Source organism: Aureobasidium namibiae, assembly GCF_000721765.1.
Source record: "Aureobasidium namibiae CBS 147.97 unplaced genomic scaffold scaffold_11, whole genome shotgun sequence".
NCBI lineage: Eukaryota > Fungi > Ascomycota > Dothideomycetes > Dothideales > Saccotheciaceae > Aureobasidium > Aureobasidium namibiae.
In genome coordinates this window covers 464,277-478,577 of record NW_013581198.1, presented here as the reverse complement: position 1 = coordinate 478,577, position 14,301 = coordinate 464,277, and the positions used below count along the sequence as shown (strand labels likewise).

General features: G+C 49.6%; 8 protein-coding genes across 8 annotated transcripts; 3 read left to right on the top strand and 5 right to left on the bottom strand.

Annotated features, from left to right (window-relative positions):
• Positions 1 to 15: 15 nt before the first annotated feature.
• Positions 16 to 1,548, bottom strand: M436DRAFT_49814 (uncharacterized protein; the record flags this gene model as incomplete). The annotated part of the gene is made up of 2 exons (XM_013570812.1): positions 16 to 573; positions 652 to 1,548. The coding sequence occupies 2 exons, from the start codon at positions 1,546 to 1,548 to the stop codon at positions 16 to 18; spliced, it is 1,455 nt and encodes a 484-aa protein (XP_013426266.1).
• A 1,126-nt stretch (positions 1,549 to 2,674) lies between these two features.
• Positions 2,675 to 3,565, bottom strand: M436DRAFT_49684 (uncharacterized protein; the record flags this gene model as incomplete). Its single annotated transcript, XM_013570788.1, has 1 exon — positions 2,675 to 3,565. The coding sequence occupies one exon, from the start codon at positions 3,563 to 3,565 to the stop codon at positions 2,675 to 2,677; it is 891 nt and encodes a 296-aa protein (XP_013426242.1).
• Positions 3,566 to 4,052: 487 nt separating this feature from the next.
• On the bottom strand, positions 4,053 to 5,160 carry M436DRAFT_49856 (SET domain-containing protein; the record flags this gene model as incomplete). Its single annotated transcript, XM_013570819.1, has 2 exons — positions 4,053 to 4,531; positions 4,581 to 5,160. 2 exons carry the CDS (start codon positions 5,158 to 5,160, stop codon positions 4,053 to 4,055), a joined length of 1,059 nt encoding a protein of 352 aa, XP_013426273.1.
• Positions 5,161 to 6,786: 1,626 nt separating this feature from the next.
• Positions 6,787 to 8,070, top strand: M436DRAFT_49730 (methionine adenosyltransferase; the record flags this gene model as incomplete). Its single annotated transcript, XM_013570798.1, has 3 exons — positions 6,787 to 6,852; positions 6,911 to 7,247; positions 7,301 to 8,070. 3 exons carry the CDS (start codon positions 6,787 to 6,789, stop codon positions 8,068 to 8,070), a joined length of 1,173 nt encoding a protein of 390 aa, XP_013426252.1.
• Positions 8,071 to 9,083: 1,013 nt separating this feature from the next.
• M436DRAFT_49942 (DUF336-domain-containing protein) lies at positions 9,084 to 9,615 on the top strand (the record flags this gene model as incomplete). Its single annotated transcript, XM_013570841.1, has 2 exons — positions 9,084 to 9,183; positions 9,251 to 9,615. The coding sequence occupies 2 exons, from the start codon at positions 9,084 to 9,086 to the stop codon at positions 9,613 to 9,615; spliced, it is 465 nt and encodes a 154-aa protein (XP_013426295.1).
• A 156-nt stretch (positions 9,616 to 9,771) lies between these two features.
• On the bottom strand, positions 9,772 to 10,365 carry M436DRAFT_64874 (uncharacterized protein; the record flags this gene model as incomplete). Its single annotated transcript, XM_013570881.1, has 2 exons — positions 9,772 to 9,960; positions 10,051 to 10,365. 2 exons carry the CDS (start codon positions 10,363 to 10,365, stop codon positions 9,772 to 9,774), a joined length of 504 nt encoding a protein of 167 aa, XP_013426335.1.
• A 379-nt stretch (positions 10,366 to 10,744) lies between these two features.
• Positions 10,745 to 12,831, bottom strand: M436DRAFT_49592 (secreted carboxypeptidase-like protein; the record flags this gene model as incomplete). Its single annotated transcript, XM_013570769.1, has 4 exons — positions 10,745 to 12,205; positions 12,256 to 12,430; positions 12,484 to 12,593; positions 12,688 to 12,831. The coding sequence occupies 4 exons, from the start codon at positions 12,829 to 12,831 to the stop codon at positions 10,745 to 10,747; spliced, it is 1,890 nt and encodes a 629-aa protein (XP_013426223.1).
• A 619-nt stretch (positions 12,832 to 13,450) lies between these two features.
• On the top strand, positions 13,451 to 14,172 carry M436DRAFT_49890 (thioredoxin-like protein; the record flags this gene model as incomplete). The annotated part of the gene is made up of 2 exons (XM_013570828.1): positions 13,451 to 13,507; positions 13,567 to 14,172. 2 exons carry the CDS (start codon positions 13,451 to 13,453, stop codon positions 14,170 to 14,172), a joined length of 663 nt encoding a protein of 220 aa, XP_013426282.1.
• Positions 14,173 to 14,301: the final 129 nt, after the last annotated feature.

Below are 14,301 nucleotides of genomic sequence, written 5' to 3'. Positions count from 1 at the left end.
GAGGATTCAGCCACTTCAGTAAATCTTCGGCAACCTCATCCTCCCTCTCAACAACGCCCACACCCATACGAAGTCCACAATCAAGATATCAAAGAAGCTAAAAACAAGCGATCCACCAAACACAATCGAATGGTATGTCCAAGCATCATTCGGTGTAATATGTGCCTTACTCACCACAATCGCCCACGGCAAAACCCACAGCAAGTTCGAAATCAGACTCTGATAAAGATACCATCGAGGACGAGTCGCGAGTAGAATTGCCGCCAGTTGTGTGGATAAAGCATAGAAGATGTAGCACCAATCGATGGTCCGCCACATTCTTGCAGTGATCAGGGAGACGGTTTGGGATTCGGAGAGGTAGAAGGCGAAGCGTCGAGCTCCGTACTCGAACATGAAGATGCAAAGGGGTATCTCGACGGCTAGTGCGATGAGACAAGACCATAGAGCTGGACGCGTTATGTGATATAGTTGGCGTCGTGAGGCTCTGGGTTTTCTCTCGCCATCGGTCTCTCTTCTCCATTCTCCCCAGGCATGGCCGATGAATGTCAATGTTGTTGCTTCGAGCGCTTGAACCTAGAGTCAAGGTATGATTAGTATGGTTACACGGGATCAGATGACAGGAAAGACCACAGCTTTGGGTATCTGACATACTGGAACCATTATTAGACCCCAACGCATGGAGGAAAACACGCCCCACGCGGTCGCGTAGTCATTACCCATTGCTACGATACCATTGACCAGCCAGAGATACAGAGCGTTCCGAATGGCAGACTCGGTAAATGTCAAAACACCAGGTCTTGCCAGTGTCTTCAAGCATGCGATACTAGGTCGCACTGGCTCATGCTGACGTGTCGCAAGTCGCTGCTGATCCATCCTGAAAGTGATCAAGCAGAAGTACGCAAGACCGAAGAAGGCAGAAGCCATATTGCAAGCCAGTTGAGTGGCCGCCTGCATGTTGACTGTAGGTGTGAAGCTGCCGACATGAACCTTGGAGATGATCAATAGATCAAGAACGATGTTGATCAAGAACTTGACTGTGGAAATGATCAGAGGCACATCAGGCTTGTCGAGAGCTCTGGTACTGGTAGAAACAGCTGTTTCGATGGCCGACAATAGAGCCGAAAACGCTGAGATGCGAATGTACGTCAGAGAAGCTGCGCGTACGTCTACGGGTACAAAACCGCTCGCAAACTGTTTGGCGGCGCCCACAAAAGCGATCGACATGATCAGTCCGAGGATGCTCTGGAATATGATCAAAGTGAACGAGAGACTGTATCTTGCAGAGATGGATCTATTCGCTCTGTCTCCAATAATCAACCAGGATGCTCGAGGAAGGCCTTCGTTGAGAACTTCGGCGACTACTCCGATATAGGTATAGACATCAGTGGTCACAACCATAGATGAATCGATGTTGGCGATCCAGAGTTTGCTGAGTGTTCCATAGAGAGCAGGCAGTATGAAGGCGCAGATGTTGAAGGCCAAGGTTCCAGTATAGCTGATCGCATCAATACGTACTGTATGCTGTTGCCGGAGTTTCAGCGATGTCATCTTACCTTCTACGACACCACAGTCTTCGTGGTGCATCAGGCGACCCTCCCTCCTGCGGAAGTGTCGTTGTCCCTATGACGATACTATCATTGGGAGCCATGATGCGTTACAGCTTGGTGGGTGATTGGTTTTAGAGGAAGATTGATGCTATGGTGAGATGAACGAAGCAAAAGTGCTGGAGTTGAGAGAGCTTCCAATCAAACTTTCTTGGCCATGTGGGAAGTTGACAACACACGATACTTAGTACTTACAAGGACCAGGTACATCAGATACAGCAACATCTGAATAGAACCCCGCACGCCCTCTCTTATCTTTCAAGGCGATCTTTCTTCACGAGGTATGCCAGATGGATCTGCATGGCAAAGGACAGGCGCCAAGTCGGCATTCAGATGGAAGGCACGACCTATTCTTGTTCTCGTGACCCGACCAGAGGCACAGTTGAATTGACAGGCTTCGCAGCCACTCTGCAATAAGAACGTAGCAGAAGACGTGCGGTATTGCTCATGCTCCGCAGTCGTATCTGCTCAATCAGATACTGTGTGTTTGCATAAACCAGAAATTGCTCAGGAGTCAACAGACGAGGTGCAAGTCAAGGGAGCAAAGCGCGGTTCAGCTGTCTGGGAGTTGCATCTCTGGCTTGGCATGTTTTGCTTCCTGAGATCTTGTAGCTTCCTCCTCCAGTCGCGATCTACAGAGTAAAGAGACGAATGGAGACAAAACAGGTTAACAGAGATGTTTTATATTCATTTTTATACGCCACATCAATGTTTGAAATCCACGCTTCCATCTGCAGCCGAGAGTGATTAGGATGTCATCGCTTCTTCTTGTCTTTTTCGTAGTTGAGCCCCGAAGCTTTCCTCTCTGATTGGTGTGAGGAGTTTCTGAAGGCTCTGGAAATCGGAGGGGCGGGAGAATATAACCTCTACGAAGCGATGCCGCATCATGAGTCTTGTAAGACGGGCTTTGTGCTTTTCCGAGGTTCGTCGCAAGGCCGTATACGTCGTTGGTTGGGAGATGTAGTGGCTGACGAGTGCGTGAGACACCCAGCCTGCGTCTCTGGAAGCGTAGCATTGTACATGCTGTGTTGCTTTGCGGTTTATGTTGGTATGTGCAGGGAGCGTTCGTCTCAACCCATCTCGGCCATCTCTTCATCTTGTGCTTCATCTTGCGGCTCCTTTGGTTCCTGGGCTTCGTGGAATTGGATAGCGTCGTCGATGTAGGAGAGCACAGAGCCGACACTGTCTTCGTCTTGGGCGTCGAGCTTGAGGAAGGAAACCATGGCAAAGTCGTCTATGAGCTGGCCGACCGCGCGATTCAGCTTGTTGAATGAAGAGCCTGCCATGACACTGTGGGAGTCGGTAACGTCGTCGGGATCATTGGTCTCGTCGTAGTACAGGCCGGTAGTTGGATCCTCGTCGAGCAGACTGACATCGGGGTCGATGAAGCGTTTAAGGTCCTTCTTCGCGACAGTGCCCTTGACGAGATCCATCTTGCTCAGGATGTTGACGTGAGGGACCTCGAGCATGAGCATAGCACTCATGGCACTCAAAGTTCCAGCAAAGAACTTTGCGCGATCTACAACAAACGTAGCTTCCAACAGGTAGGCGGCGCAGAGGTTGACGTTGAGAGAGCCTCTAGTCAAAGACTTGACAAGGGTAGGCAGAATAGGCACATGTGTATACAGCTCGATTTGACCAGGCATATCGATGATGATAAGGTACTCTTCACCCACCTCTTCCAGCGGGTCGGTGATGAAGTCCATGTTCTCCAGAAGGAACTCGAAGCAGTAGATCAGACCACCGTTGGGACCGAGATGCATCTCTTCCATGACATCTTCCAGAGTGATGAGCTCTCTGATGTCAAGATCGGGCTCATAGACAAACTCCTCGGCGGCAGGGTCCAGGTTGATGTAGAAACATGAGCGGCGCGAGTTCTTCAGGTGGCCAATCAGCGCCGAGCAGAAGGTCGTCTTGCCAGCACCAGCTGGACCGATAGCCAACACGCCGTACTTGGACATGACGGTTCGTGCTTGTGTTTGTTTGTAACTGGTATTTGCTAGGCGGATGATGAATTGATGGTATTGTTCGACTGACGGGAAATTTGCGCCAAGGCATCTCGTCGGCTTTTTGCTGCCTTAAGTCCGTCCGGCCTTGCATATCAGCCTCCAACCATGCGTGTCACTACAAAATCAATAATTCTCGAGATAGGAGAGACAAAGTCAGTATGATGTTTGTTGCCTCAGGCTAACGTTTGACTTATGCTTATTTGTTGCCTTCTTGGTTCGATATGTATTGATCTTCGAGCACGAGACAGAAACCACAGAAAAAGCGTATAACTGGAAAGCACTTTTTCCTATGCTATGGTATGATCATCCCAAAGCAACATACTGCTGTCGAACCAGCCCTGATCTGCTTCTCGTGATCCCGAGGAGACCGACGTGAGAAGAAAGGGGAACCATTCGCAAAAGAAGATGACTCCCTTCCAAGCTCTTACATTGAGATTACTCACATCCACAGTTTGCCTCTGCAGTTTTCTGCCCCACAAAGACACTTCACGCCGCCAACATCCATAGTATCGTTGGGTGCTTGACCAGGAGCAGACTCTGTGTCTTCAACATCCATGTAATCAAAGGTGAGCTCCTCGCCGGCGGGGATATTCTCCAACGCGAAGAACGCCAAGTCGTAGATCAACCGATCGTTGCGATTGTAGCTCACGGTGAACAGGCGGCAGTTGGGGTCGCAGCTGTGGTTGATAAAACGTGTCGGTCCACCCATTTTCTCTCCATCGGCCACATAGCAATCTCTCTTGTGGAGCGCGCCGGGTCGATCATCGTCTTCGGCATGCTTGTCGAGCGAGAACAAGTAAGATGCCTTATCGTAACTGCCGGTCGCTTCACGAGCGCTTGTTTCAGCGTCAGTGATCAATTCACCGAGGTATCTGTCAATATATTGGCCCCGTTTGAGATCAATGGGGCAACGCAGACCTTCATTGCTCGTCAGTCAAAGTCACAAATGTGGACAAAATCGACTTACCAAAATCTCGACCCAGTGTCCTAAAAATCTCGAGCGGCACCTTTCGCCCTTTCTGAACCAATCTGTTCTTGCAGTTCTTGCCGCAGTCGCAAAGTTCGTTGCATTCGTAGATTGGGTTTCGGCTCTCCAGATAAAAATTGTCCAGCACAAGCATTTTGTTAATAGGGTCAGTTCTGTAGGGGAATCGCTTGGGCAAACCCTCGGAGCCCATCTCGCCTCTCTCCCAGGCTGCGTATTGCTCTCTTTGCTTATCAGTCTTGCAACGAGTAAGGTCTGGAGCAGCATATTCCAGACACTTGCATTTTCTGGTGTACTGACAGCCACGGTTGGCTCCCATGTCTGGTCGGCATTCATCACATCCCGTCTTGACAGCGTCCAAATCGGCCCGAGACACACCCTCACCAAGGACGTACTCTTGGATGTATGTGAAGGCGAGAGATGGCGTGTCTTTGTTCACGTCGTTTTTGAAGGTAACTGGAGGACCAGGTATACGTGCGAGCTTTTCCAGAAACTGCTTTTGAAGGAGTTTGCGTCCTTGCCTGACTCCGCCAGAACGGTGTCTCTTGGCCACAGAAAGCATTTCCGCCGTGGGTATTGTGGTTGAATCGATTTGCTCAACTCCAGTGTTCAGGGGGTGAGGATAGATGTCTCCAGCCTTTCTAAACAGGACTCCATTGTAGACTTCGAGTTTTCTGGCCAGAGCGGGTGATGAGGTAGATGTCGTCGAGGTGTCCGTTGACGATGCACGACTTGGTGTAGTTTCCTCGTCGTGAGGGCTTTTACGCTTCAAGGAGGAAACTCCAGCTGGAGGCGGCTTCAGTGAATCATCACCATACAATCTTTTGATGGAACGCAATAAGTATACGGAAGACATGTGAAGCAGGTGGAGTCCAAGAATAGGTACCTTGTCAAGAAGTTGTTGATATATGTTTGCAGAGAGTCGGCGATTGATGCGAGATCATCAACGTCGTGCCAAGATAACACGGCTTGTGAGGGAGTATCGTGTTTCCATTTGATCAGATACTGTTCTGCCTGGGAAGTGAAGTGTGGTCAGCCGCTTGGACTGAACCGACGGGAGCGTTGGGAGAAGGACAGGGTTACTTACCCCTGCTTCGTCGATGCGATGGACGCATATCTCGTCGACCTGTTCACTTTGATTAGTTGCTTAATATAAAGAACTCGCCTGTACCAGTCAAGGGATAGTGAAGGCTCTGTGAAGGTGTATAAGATTGCGAGTGGAAGGGCGGCAGAAGCTTAGTGTAGTAGAGGAGACACGTACCAATGACCTTTTCACAAGGTTCCGAGCCACACGACGCGACGGCTGGTAAGCGCACATGATGCCTTCGATTGCTAGAGCGACACATGTTAGTTACGAGTGGATGTATAACGAGCCGGAGTAAGAGAAGGACGTGTTATGCGCGTGCCGCCATAAGACAACACGCTCTAGCTACTAAGTTAAGGGCGTAGATATAGCATATTAGTTAGTACATAAATTTTAGTGCTTACCTAGTGCAAAACCAGTCGTTAAAAGCCTTTGAAAGGCTTATATGTAGTAGAAGTAGTTAATAGAGTAAAGTAAGAAGGAAGTAATAGATTTAAGAGTTATAGCGTAAGTTAAGACGTACCTACTACATTAGAAGCGCGTGCAAAAATGCTAAGACTTTGCTATAGCTTCCTAAATAGGTTAGCCTCCTTTAATGTCTCTACTATATCTTAAGTTAGAGGAATTAATAGTTATAAAATTAAGAAATAGTATTATTAGTAGTAGATTCTAATTACTAATATATAGTAGAGATAACCTATATAATAAGATAAAGAGTAGATAGAAAAGAGACATTAGAGGCCTAAGATATATATCTAGTTAAAGCGGCTAGCGCATCAATACCGCTCACGCACTTCATTTGTAACACGCCCTCGACTGGCCATGGTGGGTGAACCTGCGAACAAGGACAGGGTCGCTCTTGAGTCTTGGGCTGTTGGCATTGTTCGGCAGTGTCAACGCGAGTCTGCCGACCTCGCCAAGAAATGCGGGTCAAAGCTCTCAACCCATTTGAAAGGGATCCAATGGTGCAATTTTCCTCCCTCCAGCCATTCCCCTCCATAAGAGTCAACTGTTCCCCCGAGACGATTGGCCTTTGTAATCTTCCCTCCTTCTCTTCTCTCATCTGCATCTTTTTCGTGCTTCTCCCACATCCCTCTCCTCACAATGGTCCACGCAAACGGAAATGTTAAGGGTAACACCTTCCTCTTCACCTCCGAGTCTGTCGGTGAGGTATGTGGCATCAATTTTGTTTGGCTCTTCAGGTGGCATATACTGACACGTCCCAAAGGGTCACCCCGACAAGATTGCCGATCAGGTCTCAGATGCCGTCCTCGACGCCTGCTTGAAGGAGGACCCCCTCTCCAAGGTTGCTTGCGAGACTGCCACCAAGACCGGTATGATCATGGTCTTCGGTGAGATCACCACCAAGGCTCGCCTCGACTACCAGAAGATCATTCGTCAGGCCATCAAGGACATTGGCTACGACAGCTCCGACAAGGGTTTCGACTACAAGACCTGCAACGTCCTCGTTGCCATTGAGGAGCAGTCGCCCGACATCGCCCAGGGTCTCCACTACGAGGAGGCTCTCGAGAAGCTCGGTGCCGGTGACCAGGGTATCATGTTCGGTAGGTTTGGTGCTACATCTGCATTTGCAATCTCGCGCTGATTCACTGCTCAGGTTATGCCACTGACGAGACCCCTGAGCTCCTTCCCCTTACCATCCAGCTCGCCCACAAGCTCAACGCTGCCATGACCAACGCCAGAAACGACGGCTCCCTTCCCTGGTTGAGACCCGACACCAAGACCCAGGTCACCGTCGAGTACGAGCACGACGGCGGTGCCGTCATCCCCAAGCGCGTCGACACCGTTGTCGTCTCCGCCCAGCACAGCCCCGACATCACCACCGAGGAGCTCCGCAAGGAGATCCTTGAGAAGATCATCAAGAAGGTCATCCCCGCTAAGTACTTGGACGACAAGACCGTCTACCACATCCAGCCCTCAGGTCTCTTCATCATTGGTGGTCCCCAGGGTGACGCCGGTCTTACTGGCCGTAAGATCATCGTCGACACCTACGGTGGTTGGGGTGCCCACGGTGGTGGTGCTTTCTCCGGAAAGGATTACTCCAAGGTCGACCGTTCCGCTGCCTACCTCTCCCGCTGGATCGCCAAGTCCCTGGTCAAGGCCGGTCTCGCCCGCCGCTGTCTCGTCCAGCTCTCGTACGCCATTGGTGTCGCCGAGCCCCTCTCGCTCTTCGTTGAGCACTATGGTACCTCCGACAAGAACTCCGAGGAGCTCGTCGAGATCATCCGCAAGAACTTCGACCTCCGTCCCGGTGTCATTGTCAAGGAGCTCAACCTCACCAACCCCATCTACAACCGTACTGCCAAGAACGGTCACTTCAGCGACCAGACCTTCACCTGGGAGCAGCCCAAGGAGCTCAAGTTCTAAACATGTCATGACATTTGATAATTTCATGTTGGGATCTTTGTGCTTTTCTAAAAGCCTACTGTGATACTCTGTGCGAACGGAGCTCGCAGTTGGGCACGGCGTTTGTCACGGTATAATTGGGGAACAGGGAACAAAACCTGCATCAAACCCTGCTGCTCACTTTCTTTTACAGGAGCGGCAGGTCAGCCAGACTTGAGGCAATGTGTTAAGGGGGTATTCAACATAGACTCGGGTTGGCTGTAACGTGCTATGCATGCATCTAGCGTCGGCGTTTGGCGATGATTCAACAATATCCCAGACTCACGGCATTTTGTTTTTCATGGGAAATGATTATACTTCTTTTCTTCAAGATAGACCAACAAATCTACTACAACCACACCACACTTCCTGCAACAAGGAGTGTGTACATTCTTAACGACGTCTAAACTTCTTCTGTTCCTCTTTCTCATGCTGTCCAAAGTTTTTCGAGTGTGTACTGCCTGCAAAGGCCGGTGTCGGCATGAATGGTGACATGTTCATTTCCCAATTGTTCAAATTGCGCTCAGACCATTTACAAAAATCGAACCATACACGTGTCGGTCTAATCACAAATGGTTCGCAAGATGACTCTCCCACATCAGATTGGTGCCAGCTGTACAAAGATAAAAGGGCCACCTGTCCTTGAATCCTGCTGGAATGACTCCTCGATAGTAGTCTGCATAACACAAGAAAAGAACAATGATGAAGGGGAAAAACATCGCAATCAAAACATGTGAAAGTCATGAAGTCATGCAACAAAAAAAAAAAAAAAAAAGAAAGCAGCGGGCAGAAAGCCGCTCAACCTCGGGTGCTTTGCTTGCTACTCCACCTACTTGCAAGTGGAGACGACGAACCAACGACCCATCGCAAACGACTGCAATTCTCTTTAGAAGCCAATTGAAGCTGTCAACGATTACATATCCATCGTGATTGTTCTTGATACTTGCCAATTCCAACGGAAGAAACGTAACCAAGAAAACGTAAAACACACAAACATGTCAGACTCGGCAACACGATCGCTGCCCGTACTCAGTCTGCGGGCAGCCGAGATAGCTTCGGCAGCTGCTCAGAAAAAGGCTCGGGAGATAGGCATTGGTATGACTCTCTACTACCTTGCAAAACCCAGTCCACATCAAACAACTAATCTTTTTCTGTATCACAGACTTCAACATCGCAATCGTAGACTCCACTCTCCACCTCTTGCACTTCATCCGCCAACCCACCGCAAAACTGACTTCCATCTCCATCGCCATGGACAAGGCTTTTACGGCTGCAGGCCACAAGCAACCCACCTCTGCCTACAAGTCTCCGAATTTCTTGCCTGGGGGTCCGGCTTATGGTATTCATAACTCCAATGGTGGTAGGTTTATGCTTATTGGGGGTGGTGTGCCGATTAAGCTTGATGGGGTTGTGGTGGGTGCTGTGGGTGTTAGTACGGGGACGCCGGCGCAGGACGAGGAGGTTGCGACTGCTGGGGTGAAGGCGGTGGAGGAGTGGGTGAAGAAGAGGCAGGGGGCGAAGTTGTAGGGATGTGGTGGAAGAATGATTGGCTGCATTGACTGATCGAAGTCTGCTTGTGTAGCTTCCATAGACAGGAAGGATGGGAATCATGTCGTGAGGAAGCCCGTGGTATCAATAGTTTCCGTCGTTCAATCCTTGTCTGCGTTTGATCAGGTATCATCTTCATCTGATTCCGCGTTTTCTCATCTCCTGCTTGGCGTCTTCCAACTTCTTCTTCAACTCTTCGACCTCCATCTTCAACTCGAGGTTGTTGTAGCTAGCCCAGTGGCTCCCCTGCTGCTTGGCCTTTCTTGTTTTGTCTGCCTTGTCCACGACCTGCTTTGCAACCGAGAACAGTATGTGGCGCATTCCCTGTTCAAGTCAGTCAGACAATGCCCGGATCTCACTTGATGAGCTGTTGGATTCCGACCTTGGTTTGTTGTTCTTCGATTTTGAGCTTACGACAGTCTTTAGTGTCGTGGGAGTCATTGTAGCCATGTCTTTTGTAGGAACCTTCATATGTATGTGGTTAGCGATCGATGGAGATCGAACGTGAACATGATGCTTACAGAAGTACTTTTTGCTCTGTGTGGGATTGGCGCTGTTGACAGTAGAGTCGGTGATGGGAGCGAAGCTGTTCACGGCAGTCGAGTTGTGGACGGCAGACGAGTTGTGGACGGCAGACGAGTTGTGGACGAAAGTTGTATCATGCTCATCGTTGGTAGTGGTAGGTGTCTGGGCGCCTGACGCTGCCATGTAGTAACCAAACGCAGACATCTTGGTGGTGATGGTTGTCGAAGCGGAGGAGAGAGTGAGGCGAGATGCTCTAGAAGTCTTGTGAGGTCGAAGTTATGTTGGGAAGTAGCGTTGCGAAGAAGCCCACATGCGAAGACCAGGGAAGTTTGAGCGATGGTGCAGTGCTCTTTCCTTTAAAGAGTAGCGATTCGGATGAATTGACACGTGCAAATGGTCAACCGACGTTGTACCCATAAGGGAAGAGCGAATTCGAGTAAGAGGAAAGTATGGCACAGAAGAATGAATCAAGCTCGAATTCTCTTCCATTTGTTCACAGGGGTATGCTACCTGAATGATGTCTCGAAGACTGTGTAAAACCAATGACTGCCATACACAGTAACACATTGCACGCTGTGCTCATCTAAAGCTCGTACATGCCCTCCGCGAGCAAGACCTGCTGCTGACTTCCTCTCTTACCACCCTTCTCACGACCAACAAGAATCCAGTTCTTGATGATGGCAGTGCCATCCTTGAGCCAAGCCTGCTCCTCTTCAGTGCAAGAGTCAGGGTTTAGAGTGTAGCACTCGTTCTTGGGAGCAGGCAGGACATCACTGGGTGTCCATGCATCTTCAGTACCGTTAGTCTTGTACTGATCCGACACCGCAGTCTCGCCAGTAGCAACATCCTTGTTGAACAAACTGCGCATGAAAATTTCATATGCAGCTTGAGGTTGGTAGCTAGGCACCAGATGGCCAGCCTGGTACACTCTGGTGAAACTCAAGTTGCCGTATTGTCTAACAAGACCGCCAGAGTGCACAGGAGAGAGCACAAGAGGAGTATAGCCGGCCTTTGAGAACGCTTCTTGTGACTCCCATGGAATCTTTTGGGATGAAGCTTCACCACCGATCCAGTTGCAGGCATAGTCTCGGTCGCCGTACATCATAGCTACTTTGACGCCGTTGTCGAGAATGTAAGCGATGTCCTCGATCAAGCCACCCTTGGAGATATCACCAGTACCTTTGAAAGCTTCGTAGACTGTGGGTGAGACCGCAGTGAAGTTCACAGGCACACCCAGCGCTTCTTGGACCCAGTGTTGGTTCAGATAACCCACGAGGTATTGGCTTGGGAAAGGGTCGTTCTGCGGATGGGTCACATCGAACCAACCGAACTTCTTGCTCTCCATGTACAAGGCAACGGTGTGTTTCTCCTGCTTCTCAGCTGCTTCCGCGCAGTAGTCATTGGTCTTCTTGACATCACCGTAATCGTTAGGGTCGGTCTCGAGTTGCATCCGGCGACATTCTCGGATTTGATCGCGTAGACCTCCTTTACGAACAAATTCGTACTTTGCGTGCAAGTACTGCTCCTCGGTGAAGCCTTGAATACCGTAGGTATTGGCGACGGGAAATTCAACGTATGCAGAAGTGGTATCTTCAGAATTGATGCAGCCGTTGATTATGCCCAAAGTGTCGAGGTGCAAATAGTGTGTACCAGGCCCCGAAATAGATCCGTTGGCAATCAGCTCGTTCTGATTCATGAACTTCTTGACAAAGGTAGGACCGTATCTGCCGCCGTACGACTCTGTGAAGAGAGAAATCTTCTCATCGTGAGGCTTGTACTGGGGAAACTCCTCGAACCAAGTCTGAGCAAAGTGCCAGAAAGCGACAGCCGCGTGCTGCGTACTGTTGACAGTGTGAGAAACGTTTTGAGTGCTAGCAGTGCCGATCAGGAAAGTAGCATTCTGGTCAGGAACACCGGAGCTGAAGTCAGCAACCTCGATGGAATCGGAACCCTCATTATCGGCAAGCAAGTTGACAGTGATGTTGGTTGGGATGTCGTAAGAGTACCCGACTTGAACTGGCTGGTCAATGTACAAGATGTTGACCTGATGCAACTGTTAGCAATGTCTTGTGCTATAGCATGATGTGCGCCTACCTCGTTGTTCCATGACCAAGGGTTCAGACGTGTGGAGTTGCTATCGTCGTTGACAAAACAAGGACCGTTCTCGGAGAGAGCCCCCATCATGGAGCTTCCTCCGGGTCCACCATTGAGCCAGATTGACAATGGAGCCTTGTGTGGGTCCTTGCGAGACTCGAAGAACCAGAAGAAGCTGAGCTCAATTAGTTTGTGACACTGTTGTAGCCATGACGATCTTCCACGTACGTATTGACGGGATAGTCCTGACTCTCATGAGTCTCGTTAATGCTATGAGGTGGCAGATGGACATATCCGGAGAAGCTGCGAACACCTTCGGTCGTCTCGCAAACGGAAGGCTGGACATGAAATCAGTTCTGAACATGACAAAGTGCATCAATAAGCCAATGATCTGGAGAACAAGTAAGGTTATTGAGCTCGAAAAGTACATACATCAACCTCCTTGTACGAGATCTCGATACCCTGATGGAATTTTGACTTTACAGTCTTAACATCCTCAGGCTTCGGCGGGAACTGGGCAATCGCAGACGAAGCCAAGAATGCGCCCGACAACAGGGCGGAGTTTTTGAGTAACATGACTCTGACGATAACGATTCTCGGAGTAACAATTGAGGTTCTCAGACGAGGCTGAGGATGTGCTTTATCAAGTTCATGTTCGCTGCGGCCTTGTTCTTAATCACGCTTTGACAATCCTACGACGCTATACCGAGCTTGGCAGGTGGCTGGTTTGGATATTGCTTTCTCCCAATAGTGTTGCCTAAACGTTGTTTCTGCGTTCTACAGAACTTCTTCGATGTGAGTTGCGTGCTCAGTAAGATAAATGTATGCCGCTGGCTATTGTGGACCGTGGTTTGCTATTCCGTATACAAAGAAGAACTTGATCAGCTTGGTCGCTGGACTAACCACCCTGTCCCTGATAATGCTTAACACATATTGACAGCACACTTGTGATACTGAGCCAAGGTAGGCAGAGTTCAATTACCAAAGTATCCTAGGTTGCATTAAAATCCTTCGAAACACACTGAGGTATGTCGTGTTGCTTAGCAAGCAGGATTGCCCTTTTTATCAGGCTGCCTACTTCGATCGACCATTCAACAGCCAGAGCTTGTCCAACACACACAATGAAGCTCACGACCATTTTGCCTAAGTGACCTACAGAACAAAGTTGCGTTTACCTAAAGAGTGTCTGAGCGACATGGCATCGCCAAAAACAATAAATATTAAAGTCTATTCCGACACCATTTGTCCATGGGTAAATCCAAACCGTATTTCGCTCATATAGCCACCACATTGACGAACCGATCATATCAGTGTTACATCGGTCTCCGCACCTTAGAACAAGCGATGACCCTCTACCAACGCACCTATCCTGGCGCCTCCGAAGACGTATTCCACATAATTTGGTCGCCTTACTACCTCGATGCCAACTTGCCCACTCCTGGCATCCTCGCATCCACCCGAGTAGCGCAGAAGAACGGTGCCGAGCGCACAGAAGGCATCATGATGCGGCTGAAACGTGTAGGACAAGCTCACGGTATCAACTTCAGCTTCGCCGGCAAAGTTGGAAACACTCGAGATTCACACCGCATGATGTATCTCGCGGGACTCAAAGGCGAAGATGTGCAGATGAAGCTTGCAAAAGAGTTGTTTGCGATGCACTTCGAAGGAGATACTGATATTACTTGTTACGATGACCTGCTCAAAGCTAGCATTGCTGCAGGTTTGACAGAACAGGAAGCGACAGAATGGTTGGACAGCGATAATGGCGGACCAGAGGTCGACGAAGAGGCACAGCGGGCTAGGGACTCGGGAGTAAATTCAGTACCGACTTTCGAGGTCAATGGTAGAAAGCTCGAGGGTGCTGAAGATGTATCGGCATTCTATGAAGTATTTGCGGGCATCAAATCCTCTGGCTGATGTTGGGGAGAAGACCGCGCTTCGGCAGGCACGAACAGCACAGCTCCGTTGGCAACAATGGTGGGCATCGAATTTGGCAAGCATCGAGTCTCATTGCAAAAAGAAACCATTCTTGAAATGTCTCGTGGG